Source organism: Lithobates pipiens, unplaced genomic scaffold (genome assembly GCF_037356315.1).
Source record: "Lithobates pipiens isolate NorthernLeopardFrog02 unplaced genomic scaffold, aLitPip1_a1.2 Scaffold_18, whole genome shotgun sequence".
In the NCBI taxonomy this organism is placed as follows: domain Eukaryota; kingdom Metazoa; phylum Chordata; class Amphibia; order Anura; family Ranidae; genus Lithobates; species Lithobates pipiens.
Window position 1 is genome coordinate 630865609 of NW_027507758.1, and position 19216 is coordinate 630884824.

Consider the following 19216-nt stretch of genomic DNA (forward strand, 5'->3'; position numbering starts at 1 on the left):
GAACATTATTACCACCCACCACAACATTATATCCACCCACCACAACATTATTACCACCCACCAGGGACATTATATCCACCCACCAGGGACATTATATCCACCCACCAGGAACATTATATCCACCCACCAGGAACATTATATCCACCCACCAGAACATTATGACCACTCACCAGGAACATTATATCCACCTACCAGAACATTATTACCACCCACCAGAACATTATTACCACCCACCAGGAACATTATATCCACCCACCACAACATTAGATCCACCCACCACAACATTATATCCACCCACCAGAACATTATTACCACCCACCACAACATTATATCGACCCACCAGAACATTATGACCACTGACTAGGAACATTATATCCACCCACCAGAACATTATGACCACCCAACAGGAACATTATATCCACCCACCAGAACATTATTACCACCCACCAGGGACATTATATCCACCTACCAGAACATTATGACCACCCACCAGGAACATTATATCCACCCACCAGGAACATTATATCCACCCACCAGGAACATTATATCCACCCACCAGGAACATTATATCCACCCACCAGAACATTATATCCACCCACCAGAACATTATATCCACCCACCAGAACATTATATCCATCCACCAGAACATTATGACCACCCAACAGGAACATTATATCCACCCACCAGAACATTATATCCACCCACCAGAACATTATTACCACCCACCAGGGACATTATTTCCACCCACCAGAACATTATGACCACCCAACAGGATTATTATATCCACCCACCAGAACATTATATCCACCCACCAGAACATTATTACCACCCACCAGGGACATTATATCCACCCACCAGAACATTATGACCACCCAACAGGAACATTATATCCACCCACCAGAACATTATATCCACCCACCAGAACATTATTACCACCCACTAGGAACATTATATCCACCCACCAGAACATTATTGCCACCAACCTGGAACATTATATCCACCCACCACAACATTATATCCACCCACCAGGAACCTTATGACCACCCAACAGAACATGATGATCACCCCTCTAATATTGAGTAGGTCCCCCTTTTGCTATCATCAAAACATGGACTCCACTAGACAAAGCATCACACTGCCTCCACCAAACTTGCCTTCTTTCCATACTGCATCCCGGTGCCATCTCTTCCCCAGGTAAGTGGCGCACACACACCCGCCCATCCACATGATGGAAAAGAGAATGTCATTCATCAGACCAGGCCACCTTCTCCCATTCTTCCGTGCTCCAGTTCTGAGGCTCATGTGCCCATTTTAGGCGCTTTTGGCTGTGGACACAGGTCAGGATGGACACCCTAAACAATCTGCGGCTACACAGCCCCATATACAAAAAACTGCGATGAACATTTTTTTTTTTATTCATACATTTTTTATTTTATCAAAAGAGAATATAACAATTAGCGTGAGCCCATTTAGGGTAGGCTGGATTGGGCTATCAAGATTTTAACAAAACCTATTTTATATGCCTTTACATTGTTTTTTATTACAATGATATGTATCATTTGCAACAATCTTAATTGTTATGTTCTCTTTTGCTAAAATAAAAAATTTATGGATAAAAAATAATGTTATGGCTGATGAAGTGGAAATTTTTTTTTTTAAAAACATAGGCGGATGTAGAACACGATCTATGTTATCCTCTACTCTCTGAATTTCCTATATTGTTACCCTCCCCCTTCCCGATGTTATTCCCTACTTATAGCTGTACAGGCTGACTAGTGGCTCAATGTGGTGACCTCCCAGACCTACAGCGTGAACCCATTTGGGGTAGGCTGGATTGGGCCATCAAGATTTGAACGAAGCCTATTTTATATGCCTTTACAGTGTTTTTTCATTACAATGATATGTACCATTTGCAACAATCTTAATTGTTATGTTCTCTTTTGATAAAATAAAAAATGTATGGATTAAAAAAAAGAATGTTATGGCTGATCGGTGTACAGTACATACACACACAGAACAAGGCCGTGTTCACGCTACAAGATGTTTCTCAGGGCTGACGTTCCTCTGATCTCCACAAGGTGGTGATCTCACCTCTACCCAGACAGGAAGTCTCTATGGAATACAGACAGGAAGTGATGTCAGGTACAGACAGGAAGTGATGTCACATACAGACAGGAAGTTCCAGGTGAAAGGTGAGTAGGGAGGAACTATAGAGAAGACGTTGCTGCTGGAAGTGGCAGCAGAGGAGGTAATAAGATCTTATTTTCTATTTACACCCAGTAACCCCCCGTCATGTCCGTCCTCTTCCTCCATAGTCACTGTGATGTCTTTTATCTCCAGCAGATGATGATACACACATATATAGTGTGGAAACCTAGATTAACCCCTTCAGGGGCAGAACATTTCCCTACTTACATGGCCAGAACATTCTCTTCATTCTGGAGATAAATTCTAGTAATATGGTCCTCTAAACAAACAGCACAGACAATAAATAGACAAGACAATGACCATCCTGACCATACATGGCCTACAAAGGGCAATTATTACACTACACAGGCAGCAAATGAGCAATCATTACACTATGCAGCCAACACAATGAGCAAACCAGCTCAGAAAGCAAACAAATCCAACACAGAAAAGGAAATATCTGATCCGATAGTCCAAGAGGGTTCTGAGTCCTCAAAGATATACAAACACTAAACAGTCCAAACTGAATGTGTTCCCATGGGGGGTAGTAGTTGTTAAATGTACAGCAACACTCCTATTAGCCCTTGTACACACGGTCGGAGATTCCGACAACCAAATCCGTTGGAGTAATTCAGACGGATTAATTCCGGAAGAGGTCCGGAAGTGATGTTGCATACACACGGTCGGACTAAGTTGTCGGAAAATCCGATTGTACATAACGTGATGACGTTATTTTGTTATGACGGGACTACGCTCAGGCTAGTAGCCAATAGCTTTGGTCTAGGAATTTGATCTGAGCATGCGTGGCACTTTGTCCATCGGAGTAGGCTACACATGATTGGAGTATGTCCGATCGGAGCATTTTGTCGGAAAATTTTACCGGCAAGTTGGAAAACTTGGTCCGTCGGATATTCCGACAGAAACAGTCCAATGCAGACCACACACAGTCAGAATATCCGACAAAACGGTCCGATAGGAAACATTCCGACGGAATCGCCGACCGTGTGTACAAGGGCTTACACCCTTCACATCCACATCCTTTTATTGTGTGACCAATACCATCCATATAATTCTTACTTTCATTTCCCAAAGTTATCCATCTAAAAAGAGACCTGTATAGATCAAATGAGGGCACCAATGAGGATGGAGGAGGACCGGAGTCACATGACTGAGAGGATACTAAACCTCACCCTGGAGATCATCTACCTGCTGACCGGAGAGGTGAGGAGGATTCTGGGAGGTCACATGACATCACTCTTATCTCTATTAATAAAACACAGACCTGACCGGAGAGGTGAGGAGGATTCTGGGAGGTCACATGACATCACTCTTATCTCTATTAATAAAACACAGACCTGACCGGAGAGGTGAGAAGGATTCTGGGATTCTAACATGATATTCCTATTGGTTCCTCAATACAGAGATTTCCTCTTGTGAAGTCAGGTGATCATATGACCATCACAGTGCCTCCATGTGACTCCCTAAAACCTGAGAGACACAACATGGAGAAGATTCTAGAAGTCACCAAGAAGGTGATGGAGCTGCTGACAGGAGAGGTGAGGAGGATTCTGGGAATTCTGGGACATTATCCAGTAACAGACAAGGGATGTGTCTGGATGGTGACTGTATCATTGTGTGTGTCAGGTTCCTATAAGGTGTCAGGATGTCACTGTCTATTTCTCCATGGAGGAGTGGGAGTATTTAGAAGGACACAAGGATCTCTACAAGGACGTCATGATGGACAATCAGCCGCCCCTCACATCACCGGGTAAGAGGAGACTTTATTGTAAAGGAGAGAGCAGTACGGAGGCTCCACCTAGATCCCCCATCATCTGATAAACACATAGAAACAATGTATTCAGTCTGTGTGTGTTTCCTACAGATGGATCCAGTAATGGGAACCCACCAGAGAGATGTCCCCGTCCTCTGTATTCCCGGGATTCCACACAGGAAGATCACACCATCCCCCACCATCATCAGGTAGATGATTGACAATTATTGGTAGTTCTGATTTATACACATCATGTTTGTTACAATGAATGTATCATTATATCTTTCAGAGTGGAAACCTCTGGGATTACAATATTGTTGTAAAAAAAGAGTATAAAGAGGAGGATGAGGAGTATGGAGTGATGGAGGAGTTTTCAGAAGGCCAGAAGAATATGATGGAGCCACTTAATACTATAAACCCATCGGGGAGATATCCCCGTCCTCTGTATTTCACAGGGGAAGATCACACCATCCCTCAACATTACAAGGTTGGTGGGACAAAGCATCTAGAACAGTCATCAACAGGTTTTATGTATTACCTTGGGGAGATGTAGACTAGAATTACTGCAATCACTGAGCAGCAAATTATATCACCTGTGATGTATTTCAGTTATCTTGCAAACCTGGCCTGTTAGTGGGCCCTGAAGACATGGTTGATGACCACTGATCTAGAACATGGACTTGTTGAGAAAATATGTGGATTCGTTTTGGTGATGTCACAATATTAACCACTTACGGACCACCCGCCATCATTATACGTCGGCACTTTGAAGAAGGGTATTGTTGTTATGGCTGCAGCTAGCTCCTCTTCTTCAGCAGATGGTCCGCTTTCAGGTAAAAGTGGTCTCTGTGGTGGATTTGCCACGAGATCACTTTTAAGCGGTGGTGGGAGAGGGGCTAACCAGGGGGTGGCAGTGTAGGAGTTAAGTGTTCCTAGGGGAGTGTTACTAACTGTGGGGGGCTGGGCTGTGTGTTAGTGAACACTGATCTCTGCTCCAATCACATGGAGCAGAGATCAGTGTCACTTGTTGCTAGGCAGAACGAGGAGATGCTGTTTACATCGGCATCTCCCCGTTCAGCCTCCCTGTGAGACGATCGCGGGTATCCCCGCGGCAATCGAGTCCGCGGTACCCACGACCGGTGGCGTACATGCAATGGCAGGGCGGCAAATACAAATGGACGTACCTGTACGCCAATTTGCCTGCCCGTGCCATTCTGCCGACGTACATCGGCGTGCGCCGGTCGGGAAGTGGTTAAAAATTTTTTTTTTAAGTCAGCAGCTACAAATACTGCAGCTGCTGACTTTTAATAATTGGATACTTACCTGTCCCAGGGTCCAGCGATGCGGGGGAACAAAGCTCGTTCCCCATGGCACTCAGTGGTGCCGGCATTCTTACTGTGAACACCCAGTTGTGGCTTCACAGCCGGGCACCCACTGCGCATGCGTGAGCGGCGCCGTGATACGCAGAGCAGTCATCTGGGACCTGTCACGTGTCCCAGATGACTGACTGCACAGGGGAAGTGATGTCACCAGCCCCGGCACTGAAGGAGGCAGACTACGAGGGACCCCCTAGCAACAGGAATTTAGAGGTGAGTTAAAACATTTTTTGTTTCCAAATGTTGTATTTTTTTTTTTTTTTAATTAATTTTAATCATTTTTTTGGGGGGACACCACTTTAAAACAGTTTGTTTTTTTTTTTTTTGCTTGAAAATTACTTTGAACCCCCAAACATTATATATTGTTTTTTTCTAACACCCTAGAGAATAAAATGACGGTCGTGGCGATACTTTTTTTCCACACCGTATTTGCGCAGCGGTCTTACAAGCGCACTTTTTTTTTGGAAAAAAATCACTTTTTTTAATAAAAAAAATAAGACAACAGTAATGTTAGCCCGATTCTTGTCTTATATTGTGAAAGATAACGTTACGCCAAGTAAATTGATACCCAACATGTCACGCTTCAAAATTGTGGAATGGCGTCAAACTTTTACCCTTAAAAATCTCCATAGGCGACGTTTAAAAAAATTCTACAGGTTGCATGTTTTGGCATTACAGAGAAGTGAAGTTTTGATGTTGCTTCCGCCCTGCTATGGTATGGAGACGGGTGGGGGGGGCCATCTTCCCCTCACTCGTCTCCGGACGCAGAAAGGACCCGATCTCCTCCGCCGCTGCCGATGACTCCGGTAAGCGGCGGAGGGCGCGGGAGAGCAGTGAGAGGGTGGGGGCCCCCTCTCCTGCCGCCGTTAACAGCGATCTTGCGGCAAATCCGCTGCAGAGACCACCATTATCGTAAATACGACCGGCTCCTGTAAAGAGGGATATCTCGGTTGTGGCAGCAGCTGTTGCCGTTACCGAGATATCCATCTTCAAAGTGCCGAAGTATATCTACAGGAGCCGGTCGGCAAGTGGTTTTTAACTTGTAAATACCAAGTTTAAAAAATAGGCCTGGTCCTTAAGTGATTAAAGCTTATGTTGTACAGATGTTATTGTTGATGGTTCTCTTGGTTTAGGGTGAAGATCTAATAGATATAAAAGTTGATGTTAAAGCAGAAGTGAGGGATGATCAGCAGTCTGCAGAGGTGGATGGAATAACGGGGACATCAAAGATCAACAAAGGTGAATCATTAACACTAAATACATCACATACTCCTGACCCCTGCACTATATACTCTATGTTGTACATTACATCATTCTGATACTATATAGTCCTATCTGTTGTATCTTATACAATATGTTGTACATTACATAGTCCTGATTTCTGCTCTCTCCTCTCTACCCACTGCTATACAGTATATACACATAATATGTATTCTCTTTTGTTACACCCATTTCCTACCAGCTGGACATTTTATATCCGATGATTTGATTGGAGCACAGACTTTTACATGTTGATAATAATGTGATAACATCCACAAACTTTGGAACCTTTAACCACTTCAGCCCCGGACCATTTTGCTGGCTAAAGACCAGAGCACTTTTTGCGATTCGGCACTGCGTCGCTTTAACTGACAAATGCGCGGTCGTGCGACGTGGCTCCCAAACAAAATTGGCGTCCTTTTTTTCTCCCACAAATAGAGCTTTCTTTTGGTGGTATTTGATCACCTCTGCGGTTTTTATTTTTTGCGCTATAAACAAAAATAGAGCGACAATTTTGAAAAAAAAATACAGTATTTTTTACTTTTTGTAATAATAAATATCCCCCAAAAATACATAAAAAAACATTTTTTCCCTCAGTTTAGACCGATACGTATTCTTCTACATATTTTTGGTAAAAAAAAAATCGCAATAATCGATTATTGATTGGTTTGTGCAAAAGTTATAGCGTTTACAAAATAGGGGATAGTTTTATAACATTTTTATTAATATTTTTTTTTTTTTACTAGTAATGGCGGTGATCAGTGATTTTTATTTTATTTTTTTTATTTTTTATTTTTCTTATTGTGACTGCGACATGATGGAGGACACATCGGACGTTTTTGACACATTTTTGGGACCATTGTCATTTATACAGCAATCAGTGCTATACAAATGCAGTGATTCCTGTGTAAATTACACTGGCAGTGAAGGGTTGAACCAGTGGGTGGCAGTGTAGGGGTTAAGTGTTCCTAGGGGCGTGTTACTAACTGTGGGGGGCTGGGCTGTGTGTTAGTGAACACTGATCTCTGCTCCAATCACAGGGAGCAGAGATCAGCGTCACTTGTTGCTAGGCAGAACGGGGAGATGCTGTTTACAACGGCATCTCTCTGTTCAGCCGCCCCGTGAGACGATCGCGGGTATCACCGTGGCGATCGAATCCGCGGGACCTGCGACCGGACTCACGGAGGTCCCGATGGCAGGGCGGCATATAGAAATGGACGTACCTGTATGCTGATATGCCTGCCCGTGCCATTCTGCCGACGTACCGGTCGGGAACTGGTTAAAAAAAAAGTGATAATGAGGGAGGAGTCAATAACCCAATGATGGGGGTCTTCAGGATCAGTCCAGTCTTCATCTTGGTTGTTCTCCCCCCATCATCACTCTCTGACCTCTGGTGGCGCTCAGCCAGTCCAAAAGGCGAACCCCATTGATGTCTATGGGAGTCTAACGGGAAAAATGAAAAGTGCCCATTTTTGTAAAATGAAAAGTGCCCATTTTGTAATTGTCCATAAAAGGGTATGGGGGGCTGGGTACTGCCTTGGGGGCAGAGGCGGCTCTCTAATTAGGCAAAGTAGGCAGTCGCCTAAGGCTTCGCGGCCACCTATGTTGCCTAGCTTGTGTGTGGGAGTGGAAGGGAATGTCCCCCAGACGTGATCGGTGTCCCCAGGCTGGCGGGGTGAGCGGGCCGGTGTTCTGTCAGATTAGCGTGACAGAACATCACCCGCACACATTGGAGGTTCTAGCCTGTAACACCCTCATCAGCGGCGGCAGCCAAGAGCAGGCTGTACCGCTGTCCTAGCCAGCACCACATTTCACGATGGGAGATGTAGTTCTGCACACCACACACTAGACTTGGCCGAGCGGTGCCTGCACTCTGCAGAGACTCCACCTCCCAGAATGCACTGCAGGGCGGGCGCTCAAAGTGGAAAGGGACAGAGGACTCTGAGGAGTGATAATCTGTCCTGTCGGCAACGGGATCATCGCCTGTGGCTCCAGTGTTTGGCAGGTGCTGATGCAATGTGATGTTACCTTGATGGTCAGGTGAGACTTATGCCGCGTACACATGACTGGACTTTTCGACATCAAAGGTCTGACGGAACAAAGGTCGACAATGGAGCCCACGGACCTTTGCTGTCCAAAAATCTGACGGACTTTAGAAATATCATTTTTCACCCGGAACTCCGCCAGACCCAGTTCCTATCGAGAAATCCATTTGTGTGTATGCTAGTCTGACGGACAAAGACCAACGCTAGGGCAGCTATTGGCTATGAACTTCCTTATTCTAGTCCGGTCGTACATCATCACGTTCCAATTCGTCAGACTTTGGTGTGATTGTGTGTGGCCAAGTCCGTTCATTCGGAAAGTCCGTCAGAACTCCACCGAGAGTCAGTCGGAAAGACCGTCGGACCTAGTCCCTCGAAAAGTCCGGTCGTGTGTACACGGCATTAGTTTGTTTATCATTACCATGACCATCTCCTGTATGTCCGCACGCTCTCTGACCATCTCCTGTATGTCCGCACGCTCTCTGACCATCTCCTGTATGTCCGCACGCTCTCTGACCATCTCCTGTATGTCCGCACGCTCTCTGACCATCTCCTGTATGTCCGCACGCTCTCTGACCATCTCCTGTATGTCCCCACGCTCTCTGACCATCTCCTGTATGTCTGCACGCTCTCTGACCATCTCCTGTATGTCCGCACGCTCTCTGACCATCTCCTGTATGTCCGCACGCTCTCTGACCATCTCCTGTATGTCTGCACGCTCTCTGACCATCTCCTGTATGTCCGCACGCTCTCTGACCATCTCCTGTATGTCCGCAAGCTCTCTGACCATCTCCTGTATGTCCGCACGCTCTCTGACCATCTCCTGTATGTCCGCACGCTCTCTGACCATCTCCTGTATGTCCGCACGCTCTCTGACCATCTCCTGTATGTCCCCACGCTCTCTGACCATCTCCTGTATGTCTGCACGCTCTCTGACCATCTCCTGTATGTCCGCACGCTCTCTGACCATCTCCTGTATGTCCGCACGCTCTCTGACCATCTCCTGTATGTCCGCACGCTCTCTGACCATCTCCTGTATGTCCCCACGCTCTCTGACCATCTCCTGTATGTCCGCACGCTCTCTGACCATCTCCTGTATGTCCGCACGCTCTCTGACCATCTCCTGTATGTCCGCACGCTCTCTGACCATCTCCTGTATGTCCGCACGCTCTCTGACCATCTCCTGTATGTCCGCACGCTCTCTGACCATCTCCTGTATGTCCGCACGCTCTCTGACCATCTCCTGTATGTCCCCACGCTCTCTGACCATCTCCTGTATGTCTGCACGCTCTCTGACCATCTCCTGTATGTCCACACGCTCTCTGACCATCTCCTGTATGTCCGCACGCTCTCTGACCATCTCCTGTATGTCCGCACGCTCTCTGACCATCTCCTGTATGTCCGCACGCTCTCTGACCATCTCCTGTATGTCCGCACGCTCTCTGACCATCTCCTGTATGTCCGCACGCTCTCTGACCATCTCCTGTATGTCCGCACGCTCTCTGACCATCTCCTGTATGTCCGCCCGCTCTCTGACCATCTCCTGTATGTCCGCACGCTCTCTGACCATCTCCTGTATGTCCGCACGCTCTCTGACCATCTCCTGTATGTCCGCACGCTCTCTGACCATCTCCTGTATGTCCGCACGCTCTCTGACCATCTCCTGTATGTCCGCACGCTCTCTGACCATCTCCTGTATGTCCGCACGCTCTCTGACCATCTCCTGTATGTCCGCACGCTCTCTGACCATCTCCTGTATGTCCGCACGCTCTCTGACCATCTCCTGTATGTCCGCACGCTCTCTGACCATCTCCTGTATGTCCGCACGCTCTCTGACCATCTCCTGTATGTCCGCACGCTCTCTGACCATCTCCTGTATGTCCGCACGCTCTCTGACCATCTCCTGTATGTCCGCACATGCTCTTTGACCAGCTCCTGTATGACCGCACGCTCTCTGACCATCTCCTGTATGTCCGCACGCTCTCTGACCATCTCCTGTATGTCCGCACGCTCTCTGACCATCTCCTGTATGTCCGCACGCTCTCTGGCCATCTCCTGTATGTCCGCACATGCTCTTTGACCATCTCCTGTATGTCCGCCCGCTCTCTGGCCATCTCCTGTATGTCCGCACGCTCTCTGACCATCTCCTGTATGTCCGCACATGCTCTTTGACCAGCTCCTGTATGGCCGCACGCTCTCTGGCCATCTCCTGTATGTCCGCACATGCTCTTTGACCATCTCCTGTATGTCCGCCCGCTCTCTGGCCATCTCCTGTATGTCCGCACGCTCTCTGACCATCTCCTGTATGTCCCCACGCTCTCTGGCCATCTCCTGTATGTCCGCACGCTCTCTGGCCATCTCCTGTATGTCCGCACATGCTCTTTGACCAGCTCCTGTATGGCCGCACGCTCTCTGACCATCTCCTGTATGACCGCACGCTCTCTGACCATCTCCTGTATGTCCGCCCGCTCTCTGACCATCTCCTGTATGTCCGCCCGCTCTCTGACCATCTCCTGTATGTCCGCCCGCTCTCTGACCATCTCCTGTATGTCTGCACGCTCTCTGGCCATCTCCTGTATGTCTGCACGCTCTCTGGCCATCTCCTGTATGTCCGCACATGCTCTTTGACCAGCTCCTGTATGACCGCACGCTCTCTGACCATCTCCTGTATGACTGCACGCTCTCTGACCATCTCCTGTATGTCCGCCCGCTCTCTGACCATCTCCTGTATGTCCGCCCGCTCTCTGACCATCTCCTGTATGTCCGCACGCTCTCTGACCATCTCTTGTATCATCACTGCAGTCTCTGAGGGGGAGCCTACAGAGGAGTCAAGAGCTGGAGCTCTGCCAGAAAGGGGTCATGGGGGGGGGGGGGGGGGGGGATTAAACCTGAGCCACAAAGCTGGAGCCAGGAGAGGACCATATGACAGTAACAGCACTGCAAGAGTAGTCGAGGGGTGGGGGTGGGGGGGGTTTGGTGGGTCACTGATGTAGGGAGGAGGGAATAAAGTAAGGTAAGGGGGCACTGATCTAAATTCCTCCTTAAATCAGTAACCCCCTTTGCTTTAGTGCAGTCACTCTGAGGAAGGTGGTCTGTGGTCGCTAGAGTTCTCCCCACATCAGAGTTCCTGTTTTAAATGCAAGCTGGAACTCTGCAGACCTTGATGTAAGTGGGAACTCTGATGTAAAGGGGGATGCTGTGCACTCTGATATAAGATGATCTCTGGTCACCAGAGCCCCCCTTACATCAGAGATCCCCCTTTATACCAAAGTCTGGTATATAACCCAGCTGGCACAGAGTTCGCCCTTACATCAGAGTCTGCAGTATTCCCCCTTATAGTGCAAATTTGATGTGAAGGGGAATTCTTTTTCTCTCAAATTATTTTTTCCATTATGCGCGTGAGTGGGGCCTCTCTAGGTTTTACCTAAGGCCTCACAAAGCCTAGAGCCGCCCTCTGTCTGGGGAACATTTATCAATGCAAACATATATATATATTTTTTTAAACTAATGTTTTTTAAGGAGCAGTAATTTTAATAATGCTGAAAGTGCAACAATAAAAATGAAAAAATCCTTTAAATATAGTGCCTGGGCGTCCCCTTAGTCTGCCCGTTAAATGGCACATCTGTACCATGTATATAACCTGCTGCAGCAAAGCTGGGACAAGATAAGGGCCTTGTATGGATTTTAAGGGTAACCTCACGCCAACATGTAAAAAAAAAAAAAAAAAAGCGGCTGCAGCAAAAAAGACATTTCTAAAAAAACGAGTCAAATCACATTTAAATTGACTTGCGGTTGCAATTTCCGGCACCTGGCTAGTGAGGAAAAAAAAAAAGAAAGGAAAAAAACCAGCAAGGGGTCACCCCCAAAGTCCATACCAGACCCTTATCTGAGCATGCAGCCTGTCAGGTCAGAAACAAGACACTCCTCCTGAACCATACCAGGCCATGTGCCCTCAACATGGGGTGATGCTTTGGGACGGGGAGCTTTGCCCCCCCCCCCACCCCAAATCACCTTGTCCCCGTGTTGATGGGGACAAGAGTCTCTTCCCCACAACCCTGGGCTGTGGTTGTGTGGGGTCTGTGGATGAGGGTTATCAAAATCTGGAAGCTCCCTTTAAGAAATGGGCCCCCCAGATCCCGTCCCTCCCATGTGAATAAGTAGGGGGGTACATAGCATCCCTACCCATTCACTAAAAAAGTGTCAAAAAGTAATAAAAATACAGAGACTGTTGACAATTCCTTTATTAAAAAAACAATGTCCCCTGATGTAAATCCATCATCAATCACGCCGCCCGCTAACCCGAAGAAAATAAAAATGCTCCTCGCTCGTTGACGGCTGCCCACCAAATGCCTCCTCTATCGTTTGACAGTTCTTATATAGGTAAGGTTGTGACGTCACGGACTGGTGCATGCTCGATCGGTGATGTCATGTCACAAGGGGATGAGGCCACCAGGTGACATCACTGCGTGGCCTCAACCCTTCCCTGTATAAGAACTATCAAACAGCAGAGGAGGCATTAGATGGTCGGCAGTCTATGAAGACGGAGAGTATTTTTTTCTGTTCTCTTTCAGGTATGATTTCCATAGTTTTATTTTATTTTTTTAAATAAAGGATCCAATAAGCCCCCTGCCCGCAGACCCCCACAACCACCGGCCAGCGTGGTGGGCATAAGGCCCTTGCCAGGCTACATGCTTGGATAAGGGGCTTTGCCCAATCAGGGTGCAGAATACACTGTGCAGTGTGCATTGCAGGTCATTTGGTGGGGCAAACACCCTGCAAATTAGGGTGTTCCCTGAACTGGGTGAACAGCCAATGTTTGGCCGAAACTCATGCTCGGGCCGAACAGTTCGCCCAACACTGCTTAGTTGTTCTCCCCCCATCCTCACTCTCTGACCTCTGGTGGGGCTCAGCCCCGCTGTTATTCATGACTAAATCATGGACTAAATAAGGAAGTGCAGGACTTCTTGTGTTGGGAAGATGGCAATGAGTGATAGAGGGGGAGGGGACACTCGTCCTATAATCCCCTCATCACTGTCACTCCTATAAAAGACAGTTCTCGTTGTTTCCTCACTCTCTGACTAAGGTCTATGAATAAAGAAATGATCTGGTAGGAGATCAGAGGACCCATTTACTAGTTACCTTGAGGGGGGAATTGTAAGATCCTCAGAGACAAAGCTGCCTGATGTGGGCGGAGTCCTGGTTTAGGGGAACCAATCAGCTCATGTCTAGTAATAATCTTTGTATTTCTGTTTTAGTAGATGGACGGGAGATGAGGAAAACCTCAGAGGATTGTCTCACTTTGTCTCCAGACTGTAAAGTAGAAGATGAGGACATCACACAGTATAGTCCAGGAGAAAACCCGACTACCTCAAATGTCCATCCGGCACCACACAGTGTAGATGGACCATCGTATTCCTCTTATCCTGAGGAACCTCAGACTGTGAGGGGCGGTGCCGTCCTTCCAACAGATAGGAGGTTTTCCTGTACTGAGTGCGGGAAGGGTTTTCATTCTAAATCCAACCTTAATCTGCATAAAAGATCTCACACAGGTGAGAAGCCGTATTCCTGTCCTCAATGTGGGAAATGTTTTTCACAGAAGTCTAATCTTTACACACACCAGAGATCTCACACAGGGGAAAAGCTGCATTCCTGTCCTGAGTGCGGGAAATGTTTTTCAATGAAGTCCCATCTTTACAGACATCAGAGATCTCACACGGGGGAAAAGCCTTTTTTCTGTCCTGAGTGCGGGAAATGTTTTTCAGACAGGTCCGTTCTTTACAAACATCAGAGATCTCACACGGGGGAGAAGCCGCATTCTTGTCCTGAGTGCGGGAAATGTTTTTCAATGAAGTCCCATCTTTCCAGACATCAGAGATTGCACACGGGGGAGAAGCCGCATTCCTGTCCTGAGTGCGGGAAATGTTTTTCTCAGAAGTCCAATCTGTACAGACATCAGAGATCTCACACGGGGGAGAAGCCGTATCACACAGTATAGTCCAGAAGAAAACCCGACTACCTCAAATGTCCATCCGGCACCACACAGTGTAGATGGACCATCGTATTCCTCTTATCCTGAGGAACCTCAGACTGTGAGGGACGGGGCTGTCCTTCCAACAGAGAAGAGGTTTTCCTGTACCGAGTGTGGGAAATGTTTTTCACAGAAGTCCCATCTTTCCACACATCAGAGATCTCACACGGGAGGAGAAGCCATTTTCCTGTCCTGAGTGAGGGAATTGTTCCTCACTGAAGTCCTGTCTTCCTGTACATCAGGGATCCCACACAACCCTCGAGGTGTATTAGTGCCTTGAGTGCGGGAAATGTCTTCTATATGAATGTTGCTGGACATCACAGCTCTCATGTGGGGAAGAAGCACACCCTGATATACACCTCAGATATACTCCATGGCTGATCTTCATCATGTAATAAACAGTTGATAAGGAGATCAGAGATCACCAAACACATGGATGAAGTGTTGTACCGTGTTGGCCATTGATAGCAGTAGAAAAATAAAAATTGAGTCATTACCTTTCATTGGCTGAGTACATTTTGTGGTGTAAGATTTCACAAACACTTAAGCCCTGTACACACGAGAGGACTTATGTCCGACAGACTTCCGAAGGAGTTCTGCCGGAGTTCTGCTGGAGTTCCGACAGAGTTCTGACGGACTTTTCGGCTGAGCGGACTTGGCCACACACAATCACACCAAACTCCGACGGATTCGAACGTGATGACGTACGACTGGACTAGAATAAGGAAGTTCATAGGCAGTAGCCAATAGCTGCCCTAGCGTTGGTTTTAGTCCGTTGGAATAGCATACACACGAGCGAATTTTTCGGAGGGACCGGGTCCGGCGGTGTTCCGTCGGAAAAATTTGAAGCATGTTCTGCCGCGTACACACGAGAGGACTTTTCAACATCCAAAGTCCGACGGAATGATTCTGTCAGACTATTCGAACGTGTGTGGGCTGCAACGGACTTTTGATTCGCAAAAGTCTGACAGACTTTAGAATATGGAACATGCTTCAAATTTTTCCGACGGAACTCCGCCGGACCCGGTCCCTTCGAAAAATTTGCTCGTGTGTGTGCTACTCCGACGGACTAAAACCGACGCTAGGGCAGCTATTGGCTACTGGCTATGAACTTCCTTATTCGAGTCCAGTCGTACGTCATCACGTTCTAATCCATCGGAGTTTGGTGTGATTGTGTGTGGCCAAGTCCGCTCAGTCGAAAAGTCCGTCAGAACTCTGTCGGAACACCGGCAGAACTACTTCGGAAGTCTGTCGGACATAAGTCCTCTCGTGTGTACGGGGCTTTCGGCCCCTTCCAGACTGGGGCGGGAGCGGTGCTATTTTTAGCAGTGGTAATCAGTTTTAACCCCTGCTAGCGGCCGAAAAAGGGTTAAAACCACCCGCAAAGCACTGCACTGCCCCATTGATTTCAATGGGTAGGAGCGGTGAATACACCGCTCCAAAGATGCGGCTAGACAGACTTTTTTTTTACCGTCCTGCTAGCGCACCGATCCAGTGTGAAAGTCCTCCGGCTTTCACACTGGAGTGAAAGGGGCCGGATTTTTTCAGGCGCTATTTTTAGCACTGTAGCGCCTGAAAAATGCCTCAGTGTGAAAGGGGCTTTAGAGGCAGGGCCGCTGATAAGGCAGTACAAGCGGCCCCTCGTACCGTGCTTTGGCCCCATCAGCTTCACAGGGGGCCCCGGCCACTCTAATGCTCATTTATGGACTGCTGGTGCAGTTGTTTTAAATGGAACCCCATCGCTCCCACTAGCCGATTCGAGGGCTGAAATTACATTTACCTGGGCCCCGTCAGTTTGATCGAGGGGCCCAGCAGGTGACAGCAGTGAGGGGGCTTTCATTTTATTGTTGTGCAGGTGGATAAAGACTCATGTCCCGACCGTGTAATAAAGTTCCGGCTGTTCGGTGGCGGGAGCATAGAGGCTTTCCCTGGTGATACTCAGGAAGGCTGGAGCCAGGCGGGCAGTGAGAGGAGGCTGAGGGATCAGCGGTGGGACTCCGGTGGTGGTTGCACAGGAAGGCGAAGGGCACACAAGTGTTGGAGTTTCTATGAAGGAAAAAATATATATTTTATCCTAGTTCTCACAGTTTATTCTATGAAAAATTTAAGGCCTAACTTTCTGTGAACTCCTGGGTTAACTTAATGATACAATGCCTGGGAAGGACTGTTTGTTGAGATAAAAAGCCACAAAAGGACTCCCAGTAAATACACCTGGTCGACAGGGAGACCTCAAATAAGCTGAAGGATTCTCAATCAAAAGTAGACAAAGTTTCTTCTCACATAAACAGGATGAAAGTGAAATGAAACAATACCACGGCAATTGGGGCAACACAGCGGTGTGGTGGTTAGCACTTTCGCCTAGCAGCAAAAGGGTCGCTGATTCGAATCCCAACCATGACACTATCTGCCTGGAGTTTGCATGTTCTCCCTGTGTGTCAGAAACCATGAAATCAGACTGAGACAGAAGTAGTCAAATCTCACTTGTTTAATAAAAAAAAGGTAAACGTAGTCAAAACATAGCCAGGAACCGGAACAGATAGTCAGACAAGTAGAGAGGGGGGGGGGGGAAATAGGTTTGGCGCTATACCCTTTTAAAATTGGAGACTTAGGTATACAATTAGCAAGAAATTTCCAGCTTGCTGGATAATAAAATAAATATGAATAACTATGTATGTGTCAGTAAGTGTCAACAAACAATTATTATATCCTTTAAAGACCGTAAGTGTCATAAAAAATCATAAATTTATAAATCATTAAACAATTGTAACAGCATGCAATATTGCAAATGAAAAAATATATAAGGTGCAAGGTGCTGGTGAACAAATACTGGTATTTGTGACAGAACTATATAAATAGAAAGTAGAGCTCGATGGTGTAAGAAAAATATAAATATAAAAAATATAAAAGTATATATATAAAAAATATATATATATAAAAAATTAATCCGTTTATGTATTAGACATAACAAGTCCTCACGTAGTGTAACTGTGATAACAGGTGCGTGTTACATAGTTGAATAAAGATGCAAGACGGTGTAAAAAATGTGGTAAAATTTGGCGATATAAAAATGCAAATAAAAATACAAATAAAAATAAAAATGAAAATTAAAAATAAATGGAAATTAAAATAGAAAAAAAGTGTCCCAGAAAAGGTGGTTATGAATTAATGGGGTGTCCTCTGTTGGTGAAAGTGGAGTGAAGGGTGGAGGAGACTTTGGCTGTTGTTCCCGGTGCTCTGTGGCTATTTTTATGCAATTGCTCTCACCAGAGATATGGCCCCTTCCGGGGTGGATCAGCCTTCACAGTATCAGCCACTGTGTAGCTCTCTGGCTTGCCTCTATTGCGGTTCCGGTAAACCTTCGTTCCTCCGTTCATATGCCGTGTTCGGTTATATGTAATGAATAAGAGGCATATCCATGGTGCAGTATGTCTTATAAAACTTCGTATTTATTATATAGGCAAAAGTATTACTCACAAACATCCATTCGTATATGTATATTAAAAGGAAAGAGCCGCTCCAGAGGACGTCTTTGATGACGAAACGCGTAGGGCGTGGCCAGACAGCATACACCGCTAACTCAGAAGGCGTGCTAGCCGAACGGGATCTTTCCTTTTAATATACATATACGAACGGATGTTTGTGAGTAATACTTGAGTGAGTAATACTTTTGCCTATATAATAAATACGAAGTTTTATAAGACATACTGCACCATGGATATGCCTCTTATTCATTACATATAACCGAACACGGCATATGAACGGAGGAACGAAGGTTTACCGGAACCGCAATAGAGGCAAGCCAGAGAGCTGCACAGTGGCTGATACTGTGAAGGCTGATCCACCCCGGAAGGGGCCATATCTCTGGTGAGAGCAATTGCATAAAAATAGCCACAGAGCACCGGGAACAACAGCCGAAGTCTCCTCCTCCCTTCACTCCACTTTCACCAACAGAGGACACCCCATTAATTCATAACCACCTTTTCTGGGACACTTTTTTTCTATTTTAATTTTTATTTTTATTTGCATTTTTATATCGCCAAATTTTACCACATTTTTTACACCGTCTTGCATCTTTATTCAACTATGTAACACGCACCTGTTATCACAGTTACACTATGGAGGACTTGTTATGTCTAATACATAAACGGATTAATTTTTTATATATATATATTTTTTATATATATACTTTTATATTTTTTATTTTTTATATTTATATTTTTCTTACACCATCGAGCTCTACTTTCTATTTATATAGTTCTGTCACAAATACCAGTATTTGTTCACCAGCACCTTGCACCTTATATATTTTTTCATTTGCATATTGCATGCTGTTACAATTGTTTAATGATTTATGAATTTATGATTTTTTATGACACTTACGGTCTTTAAAGGATATAATAATTGTTTGTTGACACTTACTGACACATACATAGTTATTCATATTTATTTTATTTTATTATCCAGCAAGCTGGAAATTTCTTGCTAATTGTATACCTAAGTCTCCAATTTTAAAAGGGTATAGCGCCAAACCTATTCCCCCCCCCCCCCCTCT

The 19216-nt window shown here is 46.2% G+C and overlaps 2 protein-coding genes across 2 annotated transcripts in view; one reads left to right on the forward strand and one right to left on the reverse strand.

The window, feature by feature from the left end:
* Nucleotides 1-19216, reverse strand: part of LOC143986879 (uncharacterized) — a 1041669-nt gene that overhangs the window by 471404 nt on the left and 551049 nt on the right. The gene's annotated exons all lie outside the window — the stretch shown is intronic.
* Nucleotides 2187-15167, forward strand: LOC143989689 (gastrula zinc finger protein XlCGF66.1-like). The gene is made up of 8 exons (XM_077489958.1): nucleotides 2187-2248; nucleotides 3280-3408; nucleotides 3609-3743; nucleotides 3832-3955; nucleotides 4070-4167; nucleotides 4248-4445; nucleotides 6468-6573; nucleotides 13892-15167. The coding sequence occupies exons 2-8, from the start codon at nucleotides 3313-3315 to the stop codon at nucleotides 14629-14631; spliced, it is 1497 nt and encodes a 498-aa protein (XP_077346084.1). The 5' UTR covers nucleotides 2187-2248; nucleotides 3280-3312; the 3' UTR covers nucleotides 14632-15167.

Bases quoted from the DNA above. Each gene is read 5' to 3' on its own strand.
- LOC143989689 (XM_077489958.1), top strand. From the start codon at position 3,313: ATGAGGGCACCAATGAGGATGGAGGAGGACCGGAGTCACATGACTGAG. The intron at 3,744-3,831 runs GTGAGGAGGATT...TGTGTGTGTCAG, and splicing joins TGGAGCTGCTGACAGGAGAG to GTTCCTATAAGGTGTCAGGA. The intron at 3,956-4,069 runs GTAAGAGGAGAC...TGTTTCCTACAG, and splicing joins GCCGCCCCTCACATCACCGG to ATGGATCCAGTAATGGGAAC.